This window comes from Astatotilapia calliptera, chromosome 6 (genome assembly GCF_900246225.1).
Source record: "Astatotilapia calliptera chromosome 6, fAstCal1.2, whole genome shotgun sequence".
NCBI lineage: Eukaryota > Metazoa > Chordata > Actinopteri > Cichliformes > Cichlidae > Astatotilapia > Astatotilapia calliptera.
This window is the reverse complement of record NC_039307.1, coordinates 34,015,936-34,042,186: the sequence shown is the minus strand read 5'-3', so window position 1 is coordinate 34,042,186 and position 26,251 is coordinate 34,015,936. Positions and strand designations below refer to the sequence as shown.

The 26,251-nt window shown below is 39.3% G+C and overlaps 2 protein-coding genes across 2 annotated transcripts; both read right to left on the bottom strand.

The window, feature by feature from the left end:
* Positions 1-839: 839 nt before the first annotated feature.
* Positions 840-1,925, bottom strand: uts2r4 (urotensin-2 receptor 4). The gene has a single exon (XM_026171862.1). The coding sequence runs from the start codon at positions 1,923-1,925 to the stop codon at positions 852-854; it is 1,074 nt and encodes a 357-aa protein (XP_026027647.1). The 3' UTR covers positions 840-851.
* Positions 1,926-3,137: 1,212 nt separating this feature from the next.
* On the bottom strand, positions 3,138-25,322 carry LOC113024645 (arf-GAP with dual PH domain-containing protein 1). The gene is made up of 11 exons (XM_026171861.1): positions 24,892-25,322; positions 21,842-21,972; positions 20,847-20,938; positions 16,517-16,596; positions 16,318-16,430; positions 14,771-14,917; positions 12,976-13,059; positions 12,724-12,786; positions 9,864-9,935; positions 7,298-7,529; positions 3,138-4,419 (listed from the first exon to the last, which is right to left on the bottom strand). Exons 1-11 carry the CDS (start codon positions 24,977-24,979, stop codon positions 4,391-4,393), a joined length of 1,131 nt encoding a protein of 376 aa, XP_026027646.1. The 5' UTR covers positions 24,980-25,322; the 3' UTR covers positions 3,138-4,390.
* Between the last annotated feature and the right edge of the window lie 929 nt (positions 25,323-26,251).

Sequence of the window (26,251 nt, the reverse complement as noted above, 5' to 3'; positions counted from 1 at the left end):
TTAGATAAAATACTCACATTTCAACCTCTATATCAGTAAATCATAGATGTCTATCTGCTCAACAGAACATAACAAATAGAAAGATAATGAACACAGTGAATTCTAGTCAGTTTAGTCCATGCCTCTCTGCACTTATAATTTTATTCATTATTTAACATTTGAGATATCTCATGTAATTTGGTACAAAATGAACAAAGTTGATAAGATGATTCGTCCTAACCTGATTCGTCAGACTGAGGAAATGTAAATGGAGTCAGAACCATGTTTGTCATTGTGATTGAAATGCATTTGATTCAGCTAAATGTCTAGTTTATTAAATGCATTCAGTCAAGTTTGGTTAATTCAGCTAATTCTACTTTCTCAAAACCCACAAAACCTTAACAAGACTAGTTAACTCTCTCTTTAAGACAGGAGAGGAAGTTAGGTTTTAGCTGGGTCAACTCAATGTAGATAATAAAAAATGGCCTCTCTGAATCAAAACATATTATGACTGGACAGTTTAGTATTATTAACCTTTATTTAACCAGGAAAAGTCCCATTGAGATTAAAAACCTCTTTTTCAAGGGAGTCCTGGCCAAGAGGCGACAACATGTTAAAATTACAAAGTTACATACATGTTATAAGTAACAATTACATTTTAAAAAACATTTTTCTCTGGCTCTCTCAATTTGGACTTAAAAGCATTTAATGAAATAAGATATGCTATCTTCCAGTCTTTTTGCATCATGTTCCATGTAAAAGGGGCAGCATAAGTAAAAGCCCTCTTTCCCAGTTCAGTTCTGGCAAATGGAACATTGATCAGAAGAAGATCGCTTGAACGCAGGCTATAAGTAACAGTTAATGCTAATTCACTAAAAGTCCTGCAGTGGGGTTGTCACAGCTGACCCGGGATCAGCCCTGCTGGATCCTGATGACTGTCCTTTCTGTGCTAAATAATCTTTGTAGTTCCGAGTCAGTAGAGTGTAGAGAAATGGATTTATACAGCTGTTTCCATACGTGAGACATGTGACAAAGAAATTTACATAATTATGAGCAGCTGGAGACAAAGCTTTGAGGGACTCTGGAGAGAACAGTTTGGCTAACTGCCATCCCCAAAAAGGCAAGAAGCAAGTCCAGTAAGCTACCACAATGCTAAAGATCATTGATACGACTTTTTGTTTGAGTCGTGTCCTTCTGGCAGAGTGGCTGCTACCCCCTAAGTTAGCCTGTGCTACCCAGTAGCGCCTAGCTAGCCCTGCATACAGTCCAACAATTACCAATCCAGGGACTAAAACACTGGTGAAAAACAGGGCAATGATATAAGCCTTGAAGGCCTCAGGGGTCCAGGTTGGATAGCAGATTCTCTTGACTGAACCAGCCACAGTGGGTTTGCCCTCCCTGAGTCGGATCATCACCATCATGGGAAGCGTTAGCAGAAAAGATAACCCCCAAATAATTCCTGACACTAGCCGTCGGTTGCGGGACGAGGTCTTGTGTGCACTGAAGGGTTTAGCCACAGCACGATACCGTTCCAAGCTCATAACACCCAAAATGAAGACACTGGCATGCATGGTGAGGAGGTCGAGACTCAGTAGGATGCGACATCCGGCCTCACCAAACAGCCAGTCGTGGGCAAAGTAGGTGCAGACTACAAAAGGGATGGTGCAGAGGTACAGCAGGTCAGCCAGAGCTAAATTAATGATGTAAACGTACATAGAACCTGTGCGTCGCAAAGCAGCTGAGCGTGTAACAATAAGTGTGTATGTGTTGCCGGACATGCCCACGACACACATGATAATCAGTGTAGTACCAAGCAGGAATGTCACCCACAAGCCACCACTACCTCCAGCACCAGTACCACTCCCTTGGGACTCGTCAGCTCTTGTCCCTGGGCTCAATCCAAGACCCAGCTGGGGAGTTAAGGTGGCATTAAAAGTGCAGTTCATTTTGAGTTCATGCAGTTCAGTGCAGTTCAGAGAGGTCAGAGGTCAGGCTACAAAACTGAGGAGCCAGTTTACACAAGATTATTGACTCTTACCTCACAGGAAAGGTTTCATCTCTGTGGAAACATTACAGTGTGAGGTGAACTGCAGAAAGAAGATGCCAGTGGACATTACAGTCAAATATTTCTGTTAAAATGAAACATTCAACACAGTTCCTTCCAACTTGTAGTGCTTATTCCCAAATAAGTTCGTGATCAATAAAGACTCCAGCAAAGATTTAAGTCATATGAACACCCCAGACTTAAGAGATGTTTTCAGTTGGGCGTAGAACTTAAGCAGATCCAAGCTGGGTCATTTAAGAGCAGTGGGGAGCAGCACTGCCTTTTAGCTGGACAAACTGTGCTCAAAGTCCCTGATAGAAAGTCCCTCCTGTGCTAAGATGTGCTTGAGAAGGCTTAACTGGCTGACACCTCCAGAGCAGTCTCCACAGCAGGGCAAAAAAATAATCCTTTCTCCTATATTAGCATAGAGTGCTGTGTGGCTCTTAAAAATAAAAGTTGCTTTGCTTGTGCAAAGAAAGATTCACTCAGCAGCTTTAGTACATCCATTCACATTCTCCGTGTTTTTGGTCTTCTATGTTTCTGTCCTAATGTGGATTGACATACAGAGCTTTAAGATATCCTTTGTTTTATCCAAGTCATCCATATTTTTTCTGCATAGCTCTTCCAGACCTCTGCGGATCCACTTGGTGACAGATGAAGCTTCAGTTTCTCCCTGAAAATTGAGCCCACCCTTATCTCCAAGTTTTGATACTGCTGTGCTGTGTCTTTGAAGTTGCAGGGTTGCACTTCTCTCCTCCCGTCTCTCCTCAGTGCTCCCTCATTCTCACCACGGTGAAAAAATAGCAGGGACCTATAGATTCATGTGGTATTCGTCATGGGCCTCAACCTCCAGTCTGTGTAGTGAGGGTGTAGTTACACAGTAACCAAACCTCATCAATGTTTAGCCTAATGCTTAAATGTAAAAGACATCTATTTTTTCAAAACTTGCATCACATTATTTTTACACTTATTTATTTTACTTTTACTCATAAGTACCTCATCCTTAGTGAAATATTTGAAGAAAGTGATGGTGTTAAGCTCTAACACGTCACTGCAGACATAATTAAAACAGTTTAATGGTTAAATAAAGACACACAAATCTATGCGGAGATCATTTGACAACATTTTAAACATTTCTTTTATTCATGGTCAGCAACAATTTCATATTCTATGGCAGCCATAGTCAAGTATATGCTTAAAAATGCACATATCAACATAGACGAGTACCTTTTAACCAGATGAAGGAAGCGAAAAAAGAAAAAATGTCAACTCAAATGTCTGATTTGGGGTTTTTTTGACACTGATGACAATGTAGACAAAATAACTTAATGGCATTCTTGTCTATGCCACATGAAGGAGCTGTTACACCATCCAAGGTTTTGTTGTGTTAACAGCTTTTCTGCAAACCTGCTTTACTGTCTTTCCAACAGATCTTTGACAGACGACTTTAAAAATATATACATTTGTGTTTGCTTTGCTTGCAGAATAGATGATTAAAGAAATGCCTAAGTACGTTATATTGCTTTTAATTAAAAGAATAAAATTACAAAAAACAAAAAACCCTACACATACCTCAGTTTGATTGTACCCACAGTAACTGGATGATAAATGATATGTTCCTGTTTGACTATGTCTTTTTTCACAGCAGACATTTGGAATTATCACAGTACCAAAAGCACCAAGCAGTAACTGAACAAACCAAGTCAGAAAATGAAATTCAGGTGTCATTAACTGTATAATTTTCACCTGTGATTTTCTCACTGTGACATGTCAAAATGTCTTTAGTGAAAACAGGCACATTTGACTACCTGCACCTCATTAGCGTTACCCAATCATTACAACACATTATACTTAATACAAGAGGACCAAAGCAAATACTTCTAACTTTGAAAGTGTTTTTTGTTAGAATATATGTTTGACATACGTTTAATTCTACTGTCCCTATTTTGTACAGCAGTATTTACATAGCATACCACAGGTCCACGAGAAACAATGGATAGTATTATTTTGTTTACATAGTATTTTATATGGGCAGTGGCCACCATGACCATGAGCCCAAAGAATGCATTTGTAAGTTAAAAAAATAAAAATATTACAAATTTGGTTGAACCGTAAGTAATTTTATCTTACCACTTTCACCAATAAAAGCTAATATCATTGACAATACAATGGTCTTATCAGTCATTACTTTCTCTTATTTGCATTCTTAATATCCTGTCATCCCATTTGAATTATGAAGCAAGCTCCAGTGTGACCACAGTAACAAAGAAGCTGAGACTCCAGGTCCGTGACGCAGAAGCGAAGCAGGTCTTTTGTCGCACTGGTCATGAACTGAGAGGGGAGGTGGTTCTTCAGGCTTCTGATCCATCAGTGCTTATGCCTGAATGTGGCCTCCACTTAAAAAAAAAGAAAGTCCAAAGTTAGGAAAGAAGATGTTCAGTTAACCCATAAAGACCAGTCAATTTGTATGACTGGTTTTTGTTGGTATTGTCATTAAAACTTTGAGTTGTTGACATATGTAAACTGCCATGATGTACTTTATGTTCAGCGCTAATTAGCATGTATGCTAACACGTGCCCCAAGAACACAGTAAATATGCAGTTATTATTACTGTCAGTCAGTTAACACGACAACACATCTACTTATTAGACTACTAATGTTAACATACAAACTTTGGACTTTAAGGAAAATTCAGCTTTTTCTACACACTTTGGCCTTTCATCAATATATAAATGACAAGTCACTCAAAACTTTATAAAAACTTGTTGACATCAGACAGTGCACCATGTTGTATTATATATTTTATTATATTGTATTATTGTATTATACTTTGGTTTTTCTTGGTTGTGCCTGATGCTGCTTTTTGTACTTTTGTATGCATGGAGATATTTTTAAACAAGCGGAAAATCACTGTTTTAAAAAATACCCATGTATGTGTATCCATAAACTAGAAGGATACATTTGTGGAAATGAGTACACTAACTAGTGTGTTTGAAACTTTCATAAATGAAATGCTAGAGTATCTGTGATATGCACAAAGCTTTTTTACTAATACTAATATTTCTGAGGATTTTGTTTTTTACCTTCTTTACACAATTTATGTAAAGAAAACACAATTTCTTAAAATGAAGGCTTGGTCCTTCTCAAGCTGTAAAATCAAACACTAGCAAATAATGCCAAAAAGTCTGATGTGGCAGACTGGAACAATAATTTCGGACCAGAAAAGTTAAAAAAACATTTGGCCACCATGTTTATTCAAATACAAAGTTGATTTAGAAAAATGATACAAACCAATAAGCTTACCTGAAAACTGTTTCTAAAACTGAGAATCACAGCCCACACAGATGTAAAAGGGATGCAAAATAATTAGTCTACTCTTTTTATGAGTGTCTGGGAAGCATTCAAGCATCAAGGAAAAGCATGTTAACAGTCAAATTAACACAGAAATTGAACAAAGGCTATAGCAATGTACCTTTAACAAAATAAGTATGTACGATTTGGCAGGTGTTTTTGAGGGACCCGTCGCTGTCCATCTATCCATCCATCCATGCATTCATCCATGCATGGATGAAGATGCCTGAAGCACCTTGTTCAGGAGGCATCCATGAGGCTTCCTAGTCAAATACCCAAACCAGTCCACATCCTTTAGATCAGGGGTGTCAAACTCAAATAAACAGTGGGCCAAAATTCAAAATGGAACAAAGTCGCGAGCTAACATTAATATTTATTGAAAAAAAAATCTTCCTCCAGATATAAGAATGAATCTTTTCTTATGGACTCAAATAAGTTTTGCTGAAAAACTGAATATGGAACAAGCAAAGCATAATACTAAACAATATATATATATTAGCTGTATAATACCAGTAGGCCAGCTCTAATAGTAATTTGGTATGGCTTCGCGGGCCAAATGTAATTAGGCTGCAGGCCAAATTTGGCCCGCGGGCCAGAGTTTGACACCTATGCTTTAGATGTAGAAGAGAAGAATTCTCTCTTGCATGACTTAACTCATCATCCCATCTCTGAGGTTGAGTCCAGCCAACCTTCACAGGAAACTAATTTCCACAGCTTTTATATGCAGTCTCATTCATTCAATCACTACACAAAGATTGTGGCCAAGGTTGAACATAGATCAACTGGTAAATTGCTTTCACCTCTTTCTTCACCATAACAGATTACAACCTTTGCATCATTGCTGATCCTGCACCAATCTCTCTGTCAGTCCACTCTCCCTTCACATGTGAATTTGGCCTGGAGTACTTCCACTTGGACAAGTAACTCATCTCAGACTTTGAGTGGGTACTCCACCCTTTTCCAGGTGAGAACTGTACCCTTGGGCTTAAAGGTGGTAATTCCCATTCCTGCCACTGCACACACGGCTGAAAATTGCCCTAGTGTAAGCTGATGAAGCCACATAATGAAACCAACATAAACACATCATCCTCAAATGGTAAAGATGAGATCCTGAGGCTGTGATCAAATGCTTTCTCTAGATCTAAGTCCTTCTCGAGCAGTCTGGCATAGGCCTTCTTTGGAAGGCTGAGAAGTGTGATCCATGCAACCCTCTGGTTACCCTTCTCAAAAAGGAGAGCCATCACCCCCAGTCTGCCAATCCAGAGCCACAGCCCCAAACACATTTCAGAGACATGTCAACTAAGACAGGCCCACAACACCTAGAGCCTTAATTAATTCAGCACAAATCTTGTTAGGTGGACAAGATTGGTGTCCATCTGCATACAGGTTTCTGTTCAGTCCCATTACCCACTGCAAAGCTACATTACATTGACTTAGCAATGGTGGTGCAGATTTGGTCCGCTCATACTTAGTGTCCCCAGTCTCCCTCAGAAAGCTAACGTTTTGTTAGGTGGGAATTGAAGATTTCACGAACTGTGGCCTCTGTTTTAGCTCCCAGCTCAAACTCACTATACGTTTGGGTAAACCACGCCTGTCTAGCATCTTCCCCCATCGCCTGATCCAACTCTCCATCAAGTGATAATGATTTGACAGCGCAGCTCCATTACTTCACCGAATGTCCAAGATACATGGCCACAGATATGACTGAAGATCTATAATTACAAAATTGATTATCAACCTAATCTATCCCAATCCCACGTGCACTTTTGAGCACCATATGCTAAAACATGGTGTTTGTTACAGACAAACTGTAGTTGGTGCTGTAATTAATAACGATCATTTAAATAACATGAAAAGCCATTTGCAAAAAAAGAAAAAGCAATAAATAGATTTTTAGTCTTACTTAGAATATAAAAGTCTTACTTGTATATTCCTGTGGGGACATCTGAGCACTCATGATATCATTGAAGTGCTTCAGCCAGTCCTGCTGGTCACTTTCTGTCTCGCAAGTAAACAGAAAGCAGCGGTCAGGTGTTTGTATGGTGATACCATATTCAAAGGCACCATTGCAGTGGGTGCCAGCAGGCAAGCCGGAGGAGGCACTGTAACCATAGTTCTTGTTCCCAAGGAAAACTTCACCTTTGGCAAAGGCATCCTTCACGTAGAGAATAAGAGAAAAAGAAGTCAGCTGTATAGACTTGTCATCATGTATATGAGAGTGTTGATTAAGAAATACACCCCTTATTTCTTTGGGAAGTAGGTTCAGCATTTTTTTTTTAAATGTGCACAAACATACATTGAAATACAGTATTTAAGGCAAAAACAGAGTTTCTACTATTCTAACAAGCTTGAAAGTCAATATTTCTATTCATTAACAGCCTGAAGTCTCTTAAGAATTCTCAAAGCTTTATTGTAATATCTTTATTTTCACTGCTTTTTGTTCTGTTATCTGATGAGGCGATTCCACATTGCCTCAGTGTTGAGAACCAGACTCTGCGAGGAGACCAGTCAATGACTAATAGTGTTCCTTTGTGCATTGTGCCAAAGAATGCCTTCTTGATAGCCTCATTTACACTGTGACCAGTTTTATTGAGGCTTCATCAAAAAGTAGATGGTTCAGCTGAAAGGCCAGATGCATGTTTCAGGTCCTGCATCAGATCTTGTTTTCTTGCTATTCCTGAACAACATGACTTTCAGATGCTGTTCATCTACTGTAGCTTGCCGCTTCGTCTTTTGTCAGGTTTCCTCAATTTCTTTAAGGACACACTGCACACCCGGTTGAGATATGTCGTGTTTACACCTAACAACTCTTAGTGCAAAAGTACAATATCATGCTTGTCAAACTGTGTTATCTGTGGCTTTTTTATGGGTTCAGTTAAAGAAATTGGAAAAAATCTTGTGTTTATGTGACAGGTAAAAGTGACTGAAGAAATGTGGTTCTCTATAATGAGTGGACACAAAGTTAGTTCATCCTATGAGTTAGGCCTTTTTTATGCTTGAATGATTCAAATGTAAGACTCTGATGGTCAGGTACAAAGACTGGCCTGAAAATGAGTGAAAAGTTCAAAGACATGCTATGAAACACCCTCAGAAAGCCGGAGAACTATTACTCAAGATAATATATAAAGAAATGTGAAGTTACTAAAGATTTTGCACAGTACTATAGGACAATAATCTGCTATCCTATAAACCAAATTATTTATTTTAGTATGTTATTATGATTCCAAATCGAAACGGTTTGTAATACTGTGTAACCAAGCATTTGCCCCACAGTAACAATATAAAGAGTAAAACAATGATTATATTTACACCTGGTCACTTTCAAGTGTTTGTGTTGTAGGTTTCAGTGATTCGTTTTGGGAGCAACAGTGATAAAGTGGCAATGTTTGTTATGTGAAAATGCAAAATTGGAAGAATATTTCAAATTTAGTTTATTTCCTCTTTTTTCTCTTCAAAATAAAAGCTCATTATTATCTGCATGTTTTCTTTTCTTCATCATCTTATTTTTTCCTCATCACCTATCTAAGAACGGGCATTTTGCTTCGCTTTTGTTTTTAAAGCTTTGCATTCACACAAATACAGCCTTTGAATTACGGCATAATGCTTTAAGGAAAGCATGTGGTAGAGGCCAAGGGAGTAAAATGTGCATCAACTGCAAGACATTCAGTTAATTTGCATATCTTAGCCACTTTAGGAACCCCAAGCCACCACCAGAAGTTTTCTGAAATGAAGCTGACCCTGTTTCAGATGCTTTGTTATGGGATTTAACATCACGATGGCTCTAAAGCACCTGAACTAAAAAGCAGCAAATCATTTCAGCCTCAGTTCAAAGCACTTGAACTGAGGCTGAGGAAAATTAGCATTTTTACTTAAAAAGTGTTTGAAATGTGTGATCTTCTGTCAAAGTTTGAGCTTGTAAAATATGGTGGTTTAAAACTACCATGTTTTGCAAAGCTCACACACACACACACACACACACACACACACACACACACACACACACACACACGCACAAGATTATCACTAGACTTCCTCTTTCTTTCATCTTCTAGATTTCCTTGTCTCTCTTGGGGTAAGTTGGACAATTCAGGAACTTCTATACGTCTATAATTATTACACCTTTCCACTGAACTATTGCGTCACCAGCAACACTTAGATAATCTGCTTTGGTTATCTAATGTTTTTAACTCAGACTTGGGCAATCTGAGCTACCCCCTCTTAAGGTCTTTGGCCAAGTCTGTATGATAATAAAATTGTCTGTAATCATTCAGGATTTTCTCAAACAACATCTCAGCATTACTCAACATCAGCTGTCTGATAAAATAGGGTGTCTGCACACAGCGTTGTGTGTAGAAGTGTCAGTGTAGCACATTCCAGGCTGCATCAAGGCACCTCTGTGCTCCACAATTTGTGGTCAGAGTGAACCAACCACATGCCTAAAATACAGCAGTCTTTCAGATGTGTGCAGGTCTTTGTAAAGAAGACATACCAGTGGATCTTTGAAGTACATGAGCCGCCTTTGGTCCAGTGTAAACCAGCGTTTCTTGAAACCTTCTGTTTGCTATGTAGACAAAGAGGCAGACGAGTGAGTAAGACAGACAAAGACTGAGAAAGACTGCACAAAGATACAATGCAGCATTGTGCTTTTAAATAAGAAAAGTGAGTCTGTCCCGTTTGTGTAGTCTTGCAAGACTGTAAGTTCCGACACTTCAAAACAAGGTCTTCAAATTTAGTCCGACCAATAGTCTATGATATGCAATATATAAAAATGGAGCTGTTACTCATTGGAGACGAATCATGTCAGCTGTAAACAAATTTGTATCAAATACAACATTTAAATACTGAAAATTGATGGAAACCGTAAGAGCATGCAATGACTGTTTTTATCCCAACTGTGCAGGGTATTTTACTTTTCATGAATGAGGGGTGTAGCCTGCTTTCGTATCTGTGATTTAGCCATGAATGTGCGTTAAAGCTGATCTCAAGATTTCAACGGTGATATGAAAGCATTCCTTATTGTTAGGCACTTAACATTGTCAAACAGGTTTCCTCTTGACAACTCCCATCTGAATGTTTATCGCACTTCTCTCATAGCACTCATGTTTAATTTGAAAACTTGTCACGGCTGAAACTTTACACGAGTGCTGCATTTTCAAATCCACTGTGAAAGCAGCTATCGAAGAAAAGCGAAGCACGGCACCTTTGGAGAGTTTACTGAAGTGCACAAGCAGCTTGAGCTCTTTTCAAATAATCAGGACGCTCAGGTCCCCGACTGCTGCCAAACTGTGCTCGTAAAAGTGTTTGATATTGTCATTGTGCTGAACAACTGACTGTTCCCTTCTCATTTTGCAAGCCGACTCCTTCCACAAGGAAGGAAATGAATTATGACATCTAGTAAATCAGCCCAACGCAGCAAGTTGGTGCCTTCTTTCATCTCTCAGCCCGACAGACCAAGATTAAACCGAGTGTCTGCGTTTGCATGCCTCTGAATGCAGAGTCGCTCGTTTCGCGGAGGATCAGGTTGCTGTTTCCTGTGCAGGTACTTGTGTCTGAATGATTCCTCTGTGTGACAACAGCTGCCTGTCTGTGCAACCGTGTGTGAGTACGTGCCTGTGTACAAATCCCCTCTTTGCACGTCTGTGTTTCATGTGTGCATTTGACACCTGGGAATTTAGTCCAGCCTCAGCTGGAAGCCCTTCATTCCCTGTCGCACAGATGCAAGTAGGTGCTCTCAGCTGTCACTCAGCCTGTTAGGCAGAGGTGAAAGGCAGACGCGCTGACGGCTCAGCTCGTTAGCCTATTATCCCAGCTCCTATTCAATTAACGATGGGAGAGTGAGAGCTGGGATCACTGAAGATTTAAAGGAAGGAACTGTGTCTGACTTGTTGAACAGAAAGTTTGTCTCGATCCTGGTTTAGTACTCAAATTTGGCTGAGGTATTTATTTTGCTAAATTCAATAAATAAGGGATTTTAACATTTTTCCCTTTATAGGTAACATCAGAATTGCCACATTAAGAAGTTATCTATAATAGAGATCTCTTCTAGATTATTTAAACTGAAAATCTTGTTTTAAAGTGGTAACCATCTAGGCACTGCAGTTGCATCATTACTACATGACTACTAAAAGAACACCACCTGACATTTGCCGGCTGTAAATAGGATTTTTACCGAGCCTGCCTCTGTGTTAAGATGTATGCATAGCTCCAGAGGAGGTCGTTTCCTGATTCACCACAACAAATCACCTCCCTCCGTCTCACCCTATCTCCATCACCCTCATCTGTCACACTAATAATGTCTTTTTTTATTCATTCTGTCTCCTGCACATACCTCCACCTCTTCAGGCTGTCTTCGACTTGCTCTCTACTCTCACAAACATTATAGTCCACGTGGACTCCTACCTGGCCTGATTTGTCAACCTATCCATCATTACTGCAAACACGAAGGGGCTCAGAGAATATCCCTGATGTAATCCCACTCCTACCTTTAACCCATCTGTCACTCCTACTGTCCTGTGCTGTCCTCACACATGTCCTGCACCAGCCTAACAAATCTCTCCGCTACTCCTGACTTCCTCATGCAGTAGAAGTTCCTCTCTTGGGACCTTCATAGCACATAATCACATGCTTTCTCTAGATTCCAGGAGAGGTCTGGTTATCAGCAATAAATGATGGCTGGATAGCAATGACAAATCTGAAGCCATTTTAAAGACAGATTTAGGGAAGTCCCACACTTGGTCATCAGAGTGTGACATTATGACCATAAGGAGTGCTTCCCAAACCTTCCTATGTGAGGAGGTGGGACTGAGAGTATTCTCGCTATTGCAGAGACAGATGCATTAGGGCGTCTACATAACCTTGTCTGTATCTCTGGCAAAATGGCAGGCTTGCTGATTATGGCTCAGAGAAATGTATATAATTTGTAGGCTGATGTAATGGTATAAAGCACAGTTCCTACTACCTACGTGAGAGCTATTAACAAGTAAAGTACAGTGGATTTAATGTAGATTATTAACCGGGTCTATTGACCCACTGTTGAGACAAAAACTGCAAGCATGTGGTTAAAAAAATAAGAAACAGCAGACACCACCAACACCAAGTATACAGCTCTTCCTTATTTTTAAGTATATTTAGCAAAATCTGCTTTTATTCTTTTGTTGTTCTTGTTTTTTTTTAATGAATTGTAAGGTTTTTTTTCAGTATCTCTAAATCTACATTTTTTGACTTGTGGAAAATATCCCCGTGTGTTTGAGACTGCCACTGTAAGGGTCAGTGGCTGCATTGAGAAATAGAAGGAAATGGAAAGGCTAAATAAAGCAAAAAGAGGTATGAATCCATAAATGTTTACTTGCCCTGGGACCTGTCTTTTCCATATATCCTTCCTTGATAAAGTTTCGGGTAAGTCTGGGTACCAGCTAAGAGCAACAAGCAAAAAGAAAAAACAATGGGATTAAAAATAAAGAATATTATAAGAATATTATTGTTTTAGTGTAATGGAGTTCTACACTTCAGACATAATATTCATGAGCCTGCCTATTAAAAGAAACCTAAAAACAATGTAAATATTTATTTTAAGGTAGGTGGGCGTGCATGTGTGTGTTTACCTCAGCATCGGTTGCCCCGGGAAAGGCCACCTTTAGATAGTGAAGCTGAACAGCACGAATTGAATTAAACCAGTCTACAATCTCCTGAAAGGTTATAGGATAAAAAAGACAGTATTTAGTTCTTACTCTATTTTTCTTGTCGTTGTCATTTAGAAAAGAGGAGGTACATTTTTTATTTTTTGGACCAAATTATAGGAAAATCCAGGAACAGTTAAAGCCAAAAATGTTAACCTCACTGACTATAGGATGATTATCGCCCTCATTATGACATGAAATGGTTTGTCAAATCCAGTTTTGAAGCCTCTACTTTGAGATTTTGCCTTTTTGATGTGTTGAGTCAAAAGTGAACAAGTCTGAAGCAGAGTGTGAGGGGCAAGTGTTTAGCTAATGCTTGCAAGCTTTGTTAGCACCTATCCATTTGTTAAGTCTAATGTCATCAACAATTTCTGGGTCCAATGCTAACTCTGGCAGTAAGAAGCTAGCAGGTGGTTACCTAGCTAGTTTTAACCTAAAGATGATATACCATGTTATGACTGAACTATTTCTAAAGAAAAAAAAAACCCCACAAAACCCCCCTAAAACCTATGGCTCTGCTTTCACTTTGGACATAGGCGAAGAAGACTAAATACCAGCAATGTTTGGAGGATTAGTGAAGTTGGGCTTGTTGGCATATAATCTAAGCTACAACATGCTAAAAAGATGAAAGCCTCTAGCTGAACTGAACAGATGTCTGTCTGTTAGTACAATAACTGTAACTGCATTAAAATTATCCAAAATACACCAACTGAGCACAAATAGTTCAGTTTAGCGACAGTTGGCATATATAATAGCTAGTAGGTAGCTACTGGCTGTGTGAATCTACCTGTTAGCCAAAACCCAAATGAAATAGCTGAGTTATATAAAATGTGTGTGTGAATGTGTGTGTGAATGGGTGGATGACTGGATATGTAAAGCGCTTTGGGGTCCTTAGGGACTAGTAAAGCGCTATATAAATACAGGCCATTTACCATTTAAAACATAGTTGTGACATGTGTACATTTGTTATTATGAGGAATAAAAGCACTATAAGGTTTTATAGCTGTAGAGAAATCAGTAAAACACTTCAGGAAAGCACACTGAAGACAGTTTTACTAGCATTTACCTGTTTGCCACTGTTTACCACGTGGATTTTCCTTCTTTGTACTTTGTATCATTATTTTTTTCAATTTTTATCTTTTATATGTTTTCAGATATAAATATATATATGAGTAATATATGAGTTTTCTTATGCCAAAATGTGCAATATTATGTATAGACTGGAACAATGACTTTCCAAATCAGAAGGGATTTTATGATAGTGATGTGATTTTGCAGGAGACTCGAGTCAGCTACAAATAACTCCTCGGCCTGATGGCAGTTCTGAACTGCTCCATATGTTTCAATGTGGTCTGAGTGACACAGAATAATGGATGCCGTGCTTCAATGTCATCTGCAAATGGATTCCGTCAGCCTGCACAAATTGGTACAGATGGTTTTGTAAAGGTTTGGAGACTCTCCCCCGATGACAAGAGCCAGGTAGTTTCGAACACGTCTGTCTCTGTGACAGATGACAAATATCCGATACCACCTTCTGCTGTTTAAATTAGTGGACAGTCAAGAATACACAAAAAAGCTTTAGATTTTCTGTAAGAAAGGTATTGTATTCATTCAGTCTGAGAGGTTCACACTGCTTCAGTGCAAAATTCCTCACTATTTCTCCTTAGGACTTTTACTACATGCCGATTGATTATAAAACAGCGATTACAGAAATGCAGACCTTGCCATTGTCATGGTAGACAAACATATTTCGGGTGCTGTAGTCTTTGAGGTAAGTAATCTGCAGGCCGTTGGTGTTTCCTATCTTCTCTGGCTGGAAGGTTGCATTGATGCTGTCCACCTTTATCAGTGCTTTGGGCTCCTTAGCCTGCAGGAAACAAGAGGGAAATGACTGTGTATTTGTATGAAATGCAGCAGTTTGCATAGATAGATAGATCTCATAATAAGCCATGGTTAGAGCTGTTTGACCTATTATTTCCACATGTTTTATGCTGTTTAACATAATAATTAACATGATTAATTGAAATATAAGATTTTCTAACCAAGGCTGTTGTTACATGCTCCTGCTATATGTGTAAAAATATGCCTAATGCATCTTGTGGACACACTCTGATAAATTACTACAGTGAAATTAATTTGGGATTCAGGGAGTGAAGTGCTACAAAAAAGTGTTGCTATCTCAAATCATAAATATATAGAGCACATGAAAATCCACTCTTTTTAATCATGTTTTATAGAAAAGGCCTCAGAGATTCCAAAAAGAAATAATCCTGCAATTTTCTTTTGTGGTCTTCAATGACTAAACATTTCTCTCTGGGACAATCACACTTTTACGGTTTTGAACAGGTGTGGTAATAAAAATAATAACTTTTTTTCATCACTGCTTAACCAGAAAAAATGTATATTGATGCAGTGAGTATCTGATTGGCATCACACCCTAAGCCTGTATTTTGTGTTGTGTCACTGCATTCAAAGCTATTATCTACACATCGGTCCGCATCACTGATAACCATCATCTCTAAGACCGACACTAATCCCAGCAAACATGTTTGTGGATGCTGTGCTTTAATCTTCCCTGACTTGAATTTAGATGGGCATCTTTAGAAGCCGAATCTATGTCCGTTCTTTTGTCCTTGCCTTTCACAAAGAACAAATACAGCTATGGTTATTTATGAAAGATTTGACAGTTGATGACAATTTCCCTACTTGGTTTGGGTTTTGCCTCTTGAGCATGATAAATCAGCAAGAAATGTGAAACTGGCTGAGGAGCAGCCAGTTGGAGCTGAACATTTTGCATACCTCAAGCTTTTCCTGAGTTCCAACCAACCTAACAGCATAGAAAATCTAAAAAGAAATCTAATGACACTTTTACCTTTACTACTTCTCACACTGCATGAGATTTGTTTTTTAATTGTTTGCTATAGCATATTCAGCATGGCACCTACTTTCCCCCCAAAAAATATATTATTCCCTCTTCCCCTGAGCTGGTTTACTGTGACAAACAAAGTGCTCCCAGTGCTTCAAGGCCTAATTGGTTTGGGTGGTGTACAGCTTAGTGAATCAGCCACACTGACAGAGAGGACAGACTGTTGGTTAAGCTTGTCTAAGCACGCTTGAATGCAGCAGAGGGTGCAAGTACTTATTTTGCTCTCTCTTGGTAGGTATACATAATTAATAAGAGTGTGTATAACAAAATACTGCATTTGTGTTGTGGTATTATGAATGGGAATTGGTACCTGCAAGAGCCTTGTCATAAAAAATTCTTACATCATATTTGGTAAAATACTTCAGAGTCCCCTCCGTCTCTGAAAGGACAAATCGTCTGCTGAGGAACTGCCCGTTGTCCCGCCCTCTCTTCATCAACATGCCATCTCTTATTCCTGCAGGAAGCCAACAAGGTCAATCATGAATTTGAATTTGTTATAACACAGAGGCGGTTTGTGTCATTATACACCTGTGCACTCACTTTCTTCATAAGTGAAGTTTCCAGGCTCAGAGAACTCCCTCCTTTGGTACTTTGCTCGTATCCACTGCTCCCTCAACACCCTGAGCACACAGATGAAGTGTAAACAGAACTCGCTTGCAAAGCTTGTGCTTGTGCAATAAAAGCACACTAATAGTCCTGTGTATTTTGTGAACAGTAAACACAACACCAAAAATGAAAACCAATTCAGATACACGAGAGACTCACAAAACAGTCCTTTTTAATATTCCTACTTTATGTGAACTGCATGCCTAAACAGTGACATTTAAAGTCTTTAGAAAGATGACTCTGGCAGCATCTTCTTTCAGCTTGTTAAATTGCAACTATCCTGCAGTTATATATCCTGCAGAAATTACATGCAGATTATTGCCTTTGCAAGTAGCATTGCACCTGCTGCGTTAGGCTGATAGACATGAACAGACACACGCCTGAGTGAAAACATCAATCCTGGTCTGACTGTAATTTACTGCATCAGTGTCAATTAGAACTTGCATATGCTACTTTAAGATGTACAGCAACACTGAGCAGGTTAAAGCATCCTAAAAATCTCCAAATGAATACATAAAAGGATATCGGCAAAATGTTAGCATTTTCCATTAGCAAAATGCTAAGGCCAAATATTGAGGATCATTTTACTCATAAATCATAGAAAGCTATCGAAGGCTTCAGTCACACCAGAGTCAAAATAGGACAGCAACCTCCGCAGCTGGGAATGATTGTGAGTACTTGCAGCTGCCAACTGAGCGCCCAAAACATGAGGCTGCAGGGCTTCAACCACTGAGCGAACATTTGTGGTTACAGGGCACCTGATTTCCAGCCTGTTTCAGTCAGTCTCAGACTGATTACAGTCACTCTCAGATAGGTCTGCAATTAATTGCTATCTAATTTAAAAACAATAAAAGCAATAATGTGTGTGATAGTTCCCACTAGGAGTGTTTATTTATTTGGCATTAGAATGAGTTATCAAAAAGGATGTGCAATCGGCACGCCTGGATGGCTCAACGTTGTGAGCGCAGTGCCAAAACCTTTACTCTGTAATAATCTGTTTGGCACAAGCCCCACATATTCCAAAAACAATAATACCAGAATGTTTATTGAAACACAGCAGAATTGAAATGAAGTTATTTCATTTTTAACCTTAATTTATATTTTATTCCTTCCTAGTTAAATTTACCCTTATTCATAGCCTTTTCCTTTTTTTTCTTTAGGTCACGAGCAGTTGTCCAAGCATTTCACTACATATCGTACTGTGTATGACTGTGTACGTGACAAATAAAATTTGAATTTGAATTTGAAGTTAACGCTGTGTCTGAGGGAGGAGGACAATCCTGACAAAAGATGCATACAAGAATACAGCCTGTTTTCCTTTCCACAGTGAGCAGAGATGCCAGTATTTCAGGCTTTTAGTCACATTTTTACAGAGATTAGTACATAATGAAAACATCTCCCCATCTTTTCTCAACGCAAACACAGAGCAACATTCATCTTTCTTTCAATTCCCTTGAAAAGGCGCATATTACACAATATATGTTTGTAGCTATTAATGGGTCTGTGTTAGTGTGCTACAATAATGTGTAAATGTTGCAAAATGTTAGGGGTGGTTAAATTCATATGTGTAGCATTCGAGTAATCTCGATATAGGGAATGGGACATCGTGTTATATTTACGACAGCAGATATTTGGAGTTTGAAAACTAACAAATATGTGACAATAGCTCTGTAACATGTTTTACAACATCATGGGCCACAGTGAATGATGGCCAGTTTATGGTTTAGCGTTTCACTCAGGAGCGTGGCTGTTCCTCTCTATCAGCCCATCACAGTGCCTGCCTAGACTATGGGATGTGAGACATCAGCCTCATTGCATATTTATACTTGAAAGAAAAATGGTGCAATACTTGGCTCCATTTTGAGCACCAAATTTAGAATTCCCTAGGCAGATATCTGGTTATTATTTAAATAAACTAGCTGCATGTGTTTGTTTATAAATGTATAAATTTGCCCAGCTTAAATCTGGCACAGCCTGTGGCTGAGAAAGTCACACATGAGCGTGGATAACCACTGACGACGAGTCCATACCGGCTCCTGTAAAGCGCTACTGACTGTAGATATAGATGCCAACAGAATTCGAACAGAAGGCAACACATTTTTTCTTAGTTAATTGCAGAATAATTGCGAACAGAATGTAAGTGCCAAGTTGACCAGTTCACTTAAAAACTAGCAGACTAACTCCATTTTATTGCCATGTTATTCCAGTTTCACCGTCATCTTGACCCACCAAAGTCAGTTTGACGACAGCAACTGACTATGAGTGGTCTCAGACTTGGACTCCATCTTTAAAGCAACATTTCAAAGGCAAGGAGACTGCAAGAGTTTCAGTAATTTGGTCACAGATTGGTCTCCAGCCGCTATCTTCCACTATATTCTAAATGACATAATGAATTTGCAAAGATCCCACTGTCAAAGGATACCCATGAAGAACTAAGCGCTGTAACATTAGAATCACAGAAGAAAACATATGTAAACGCAGGCGTCTTAAAGATAGCAGCAAAAAGAGTGGAAATAATTTACCACCTATTTAAGAGATATTGTCTGTGTTAGGCTGAGGACAGAGCAATATTTTGGTCAAGAGTAACTGATTCACAGCAGAAAGCCGACAAAAACATAACAAAGCCAAAAGTAAATAAAAGTATTGATGCAACTACCACCCTGCATAATAACTTTATTACATTGATGCAGTGCTGACTGAAACAATTACACAATTCACCGAAACAGATCAAATGGATTTAGACTCTCCACCTACTTTTATTCTATGCTAATAAAAATAAATGCTGTTAGGATTCTCTGTATCCTGTGGATTATCACTGCAGAGCAAAGGCTAGATTAGATAATTACAACCGGTCCAAGAAATAAATCAATTTAACCCCATATATGTCGCAGGAAAATGACTCAACAGGGTCAAACTAAAGGCTGAATATCTGGCCTGAGTTTTATACATAAGCTAAGTACTGAACTTACTTCAAAAAAGAAAAGAAAAAGACAGCAGCGCTGTAAACAACGGTAGACTGGTGGGTAATAAGCGAATGAATAATACAGAAAACAGAGATTGGAGACAGGAAACTGTTCTTGAAGTATAGAGAGAGATAGAGAGAGAGCTAGCTGTGCATGAAGTGTGATTTTAATAGTCGTGGAAGCAAAACAGCAAAATTCATGACGACATTGATCGAATGTGAAGCGCAGTTTGCTGCTTCTTTTGCTGCTGGCTCGGTGAATTTTGGTTGGAGAGAGACAAAACCTGCAGCTCAGAATCAGCGCAAAAAGACGTAATCACAGCGCGGACCGGACGCATCAGAATCGCTAAGCTCCGACAGCGTGTCCGTCTACAGGCCGCCCGAGAAAGACAAAGCTGATTCTGATGCGTCGGGTCCGTTCTGTGTTTACGTCTTCGTGTGGAATCCGTGTACCTGCTCTCATTTGCTGTTTGGTTGTTGTTTAAATGGTTTTGTGAGCTTTAATCTGAGAATCTGGCGTTTCTGGCAAAACACAGTTATATTTAAAAGTCGATTCAGGATTTAATGAATTGATATCGCTTTATTCAAGCTACTCACCTCCCACTTCCACCTGCACTTTCAACTGGACCACGGCCAATCAGAGAGGTCCCGCCCCTTACTATCTCTGATTGGTTTAGTCCACGATAGGGGCAAAATGTGTGTCTGTTGTTGACCACAGGGAAGATTGCAGATTTTTTTTTTTTTTTTTTTGCTACCCGAACAGTTGGTCGCACAGGTGCAACCAAATATTTTTTTTAGTCGCACCACTGAAAAATTTGGTCGCAAATGCGACCAATTTGGTCGCACTCTAGAGCCCTGCAAGAGCTCCTGTAGATTTCAGCCACAGGAAGTGAATAGCTGTTCACTTTACACTGAAAGATTTCAAAGCTGAGCGTGTGGGGATAAAGTGCAACGTAACAACACGTCAGCTTTGCAGGGAAATGAGAACATGGATGTAAACAGTCAGCTCCATGTAAAAGTATTTATTGGGAGGAACCGTTTAAACTGTGTAATTATCAAGTTTATTGCATCCAATCACGGGCGAGTGTTTTGAGCATATCAGTGTTCCCCTTCTAGTCAATTATAGTTAATTAATTATAGTTAATACTTATAGTTTGGCTGGAAAACAGGAGATTTTTCTTTAAAGAAAAAAAAAAAACACACTTAGGTCTAAAAAATAACTCATTGCATGCACATTTTTTCCAAAAACCTGTCCAAAATAAGTTATGTAAGTGTGATATATGTGTTACTATGGTTACTCACTGGCAGTCCTTGTGGGTTGGTTTGTAGTAATAGACTGGAACAGCGGCCTCATATTTGCTCTTCATGAGCTCATTGCCATTCTGTGCCATGAACTATGAAAACACACACACATACACATACATGACATAGACATATTATTTGAGGATGAATGACATCTTGGCAGAGCTATAGACAGTTTTACGGCTAAAGGACACATTTTCTCATCTCCTCAGCAGAAGCATTGAATTCCTAGAATAAATCTTCACTGATGTTACTGGGAACCGATTTCAGTTATGGGAAGATGACAGATGTGGCAACTATTTTAAGATAAAGATGTTCAGAGAACCCACATCCTTAATTATCTGATTTCCATGAATCCAGTATAAAAATGTTGTGGGCAGGAATGCAGTGTTTTGACATTCCCGAGGACTGATTTATCATAGTGATTTATAATAAAGCATTTTGAAGCAAAATTCTTGAAGCTAATTTTTTGTCTATTTAAAAATGTGGTTTTTGGTCGTCTAGGTTTGTGAAATGTGTATGTTAGATTCTTCTCAAAGTGAAAAGCCCACAGGTGAGCCCATCAAAGACTTGTGGCATCATACCTGATCTGGAGGCCAAAGCTTCTCTAAGAAAAAAGACTACACAGGTAAGTTCACCTTACTTCACAATGGGCATCGACCTAGCTCTGACAAAAAAAATGACTGGTTTCCATTAAGGATTACAAATAACTGCACAAACAGTGTAAATAAAACCCTCAATTGCTCATTTTAAAAGGTGATATCTTGGTTGGTATGATCAAAAATCACTGTATCATTATTAAGATCGTTTCAGGATACATGGAGATATACATGGGGGGAAAAAAAAACCACGAGTACAAAACAAAAAACAACAAATAATGTATAATTAGGCTCTGGTCTAAGCATATAAGGAATAAGGAAACCACTTGGTAACTTTCGTTTCTTGAGAACAGGTGGTTGACCAGCCGTGGCTGGAGAAAAACAAGTAAAAAGAACCTCCAACTCATGGTCCTCCCAGCGGGACAGGGTCAGCGACTTGACCTTGCTGATGTCAGGAATGTTGCGGTGAATTCCAGAGCAGGCCAGGCAGATGAACACTCCCAGGGTGCAGGAGCCCCAATTAGGGTCTGCAGAGAGACAGATGGAGAGAACAGTTACAGTATGGTAGGGCACTACCTTTGTCAGACACAACAGACCGAATCTGAAGCTTCATCAGATATAAGAAAAGAGACAGTATGTCTATATTTGATAAGCTGGATTCACACAGCATCACTGCTCTTTTGTTTGTTTTCTGCATGGGCTTTTTTAAATGACTTGTATGACTTCTTGACTAGCTGTCTGTCAATTTTTCCAACCAATACATTTACTGAAAAATGAATAGAAGCCTTAAGGCTAGTAAAAAACAAACCAGTCCAAAATGCACATTATTCTTACATTTTGAAAGCTAAATTTAAAAAAATATTTATTTTAAAAATCCAGGTTAACGTCTTTAAGTTGTCTTCTGTGGAATGTTTTCATACATGATTTTCATTCTTCCAGCTTGATAATTTATGTTTTATCTCCTTGAGATTTAAACGTAGCAAACAACTTTTAATGCATCACTGCTTAATAGCATAAGAAGATGGGGCTTCCTTTTCATTTTTGTTGTGACATAGATTCTCAGTATGCCAATGTGCAGACTATATTTCAAGGTACCAACACAAGCTAGCAGTGCGTTGCTACATTTTAATAGTAATTTAAAGATTAACATAGCCACTGTGATGTCACCCTGAAAATCTATGGACATTTGATGCCCCAGTATTAGTGTTTTAGCCTTGCCATGTAGTTTTTGGGGGGGTTTGGGACAAGAAATAATCTAATTTGGGGGCGCTAAGTTAGCTAATGCTAGCAGACTTTGATTAGCAAGCTTCTAAGTATATGTGTGCTTTTCACAGGTACACACATCTACCTAAGTAACAGACAAATAAAGAAAGAAAGAAATCAAAAAGCACAAAATATAGATGTAAGGTTCAGTTCAGTGACTCAGATTAGCAGAGGTAAAGCCTAGCAGCCAGCTATTAGCTACAAGAGCCTGTGTCAGCATCCACTTGTAATCTCAATGTGGCCACTCTTCAACTTAATCATTAAGAAAATCTAAATACGTGAGCTATTAAAAATAAATAAATAGAATTTGCCACCTTTAATTTGCTAGGAAAGAAAATTTACAGACCCTTTCTTTTGTGCCAGACTGTAGACATTGTTTTACAGTCATATTTGGCTCTTTAAATACTGTAAATTTAGGCACTTTAAACATAGGCGACATAAACTCTGCAAATATCAGCCAACACCTGTTGCAAGACCTAGACAGCTGACAGCTGGAAAATTTGAACATATAACAAACCAGTTATCACTACAACATGCCTCACACTTAAGGCTCACACTAAACAGGAGAAAGCATTTTGTCCAAATCAATACAAGCCTTATGTCGGCAAGCATATTGAAATCTCTGAGCTTCCAACCAGATAAATGGTACAAAGCGACAAGCCTGAAACCTATAAGGGCAATTTATCTGCCTCACCTCTAAACTCAAAGATACGAGAAACATTTTCTTTGCTCTGGCCACACCTGTCTTATCTTTCTGAGAACCTTTCGAATTTCCTAGTAACCAGCGCGAGGGAGGCTTGGTCTTATCAGTATAAATCACAGATGTCTGAGCAATGAGGGCAGTGTTTAATTTCCCAACCATAGAAGGCAGATTGGAATACAATGTGCCTGGCTGGTTAATACTCATGCCTAATTTTTTGCAATGTTTCACAATGGGCAGACACAGCAGAGTAAAACGAAACCAGCCCACGTGCGCACGGGGCATCAGAAACATAAAGGGATTCCCTTTAGTCTCTAAAACTGAGGACACATAGTAAATATGCTTGAACGTAGCCAGAGCCGATGCTGGGAATCGGTAAAACCTGTCTTTGAGCAAGGAAGTTCCTCTCCAGCAATGCATGCCTGGCTTCTCAATAGTTGTTTTTTTTCACTATACAAAGATTAGGAAGCGAGATACTATCTCTCTTACATGTCTCCAGGGCATACATTCAGTGATTATTTTGGTTTTTTTCCTTCTGATGTACTGAAACACATTATGTGCTGTGCATGACGGCTCTCAGCATACTGTAACACATACAAAATGTAGTGCCAGCATGTTTGGGCAAAAATAACTTTGTGCCATTTTAACTGCCACAGCAGGTTATTTCTTCACACATGGATAGCTTGTATAACCTAAACTACTGCTCCACATTCCACACACTGACTAGATAATCTGTCAATCACGGAAGATGGCCTTACAGGCCTTCAGTTTCTCTTGGTTTTCTCATAGATACCTTTATATTTGCATCATCCAAAGGCAGAGGCCAGAGGTAATTATTTACCTACATTGTCTGCTGATCATTTCTTAGCACAAATAATCAGCCTAAAATATATATTTAACAAAGAAAAGTCCATTACAACAGCCCAAAAGAAAACCTATTGTTATTATTATCATTAATTATCCACTATCTACACATCTTATATACAGATATGGCCTCTTTATAATGGAGTTCCCCATATGTCCCCATTGTGTAAGTAGTTTCTATTAAAAAACCTATAACCAACTAAAACAAAAAAGATCACGAAGAAGACCTCCACTGCTGAGCTCGAGTGGATAAGGGTGTGTGCAGGCCCTTGTACTGCATGTCGAGACATGATCAGCGCTGAACTTCTCTTCTCTTGGCTCCACCACATCGCTTCACTGCTTCAGCTGCGATCTTCTACACCTTCAGGGAAACTCCTCCCTCCGTTCCTAACTCACCTTGTTACACTTACAGTCAGAACAGCGCCGAGCATGCCTGGAACCCTTTGAAATATGTTAAAGGTCTAAGCAAGCATTTAATCCTATGCCGTAGTGACTGTAGCATAAAACGAAGGAGACATTAAGGTGCACTTTAAAAAACGGCTTTATCAGCAACGTTATCATAGATCCCGCATAGTCTGACTTTCCACTTTCTTCTTCCCCCCCCCCCCCCCCAACCTACCTGGTGCGCCACAGTCTGCGCAGGCGTCATTTCCAGGCTTCTGCAGGATCTCTCTGAAAGCTCGGGTCGATCTTTCATTTGCGGACATTTCAGCGAGCTGATCTGTTATTCCTCCGCTTTCAGAGAGCGGTAGAGACTGGGTTGGGGCGGCGAATAGCCAAAAAAACAGGGAAAGGTGTGTCTGCTTGGGTTTCACGCCCCTACTCGGGGTGCGGACAAGTCCGCACAGGTGGCCTCCTCAGCGCAGAGGTATGCCTCGCATTGAAGGGGATGAAAAAAGAAAAGAAAGAACGTGAACTTCAATGTCCTTCACAAAGTTTCCACAGCAAAAAGTCCCAGTATCTCTCTTTGTTTGCTGAGCCCAAAGCCCACTAGTGGCACTCTTCAGGTGCGTCTTCAGTCTGGGACTGGCTGAGCGGAGCGGATGGCATGAAACTCTACACTAGGAAGTGAAATACAGAGGTTGTTGAAACTTGCTTTTCCGCATAATTCGAGGTTAGATTGCATACCGCACCGGCGCCAACTACACAGGGCTTATTCACTTAAAAAGCGCCTGTCGGACTATTATAGGCCTACCCGGTGAATAATGATAATGTAAATCACTGCAGATTTGGATCTGATGTCAAGTCAATACAGAGTCAGTATTGCCGATACTAATAATGGCAGCTTATGTATGGAAAAGCAATGTGTTGTGATTTATGAGATGAATCATCATTAACGTATCAATTCACACACATTTTAATGACCAATAAATCACTGTGATTTTTCCAAAATACTGAGTAATACAACAAAACACACAATTCAGCTTACATGGAATATAACTGTGCCTGTCTCTAAAGGGTCTTTGGGTCAGCTTCTGTTGTTTAAATCTGCTATAGGCAGTAAATAAAATAAACTTGACAGTTAGCACGAAAAGGTTCAGGCATTTCCCCCCCCCTAAAATACCAATATCGTAAGTTGGTATCAACACTATTGGTAGTTGGATCAATCTGCGGACTGTAGTTTAAATGTATATTAAAGCATGCTGTTATCTTTACTCCAGCATAAAAGAGTAGAGATAACAGGATGTGGTTAGAATATAGGTTTTGGGTTGTTAGTGCACACAGCAAAGTGCAGCTGATTTTAACACCTTTTCACCTTCTAGATAAGTGTTGTCTTGTCTCTGACAGGAAACACAGAAAGCAGGAGTTTCGAACCATGATTCTGCCCCTTTATTCTATTTAAGAGAAGACGATACAAAGACTAAGTTTGTGGCAAGTGGCTATTTGGGGGAGGGGGAGAGGGGCTTTTGACTTTGTTCAACAGATCTTCATATGTTTAAAAAAAAAATAGAAAAAAACATAAAGATATGTGTAGAATT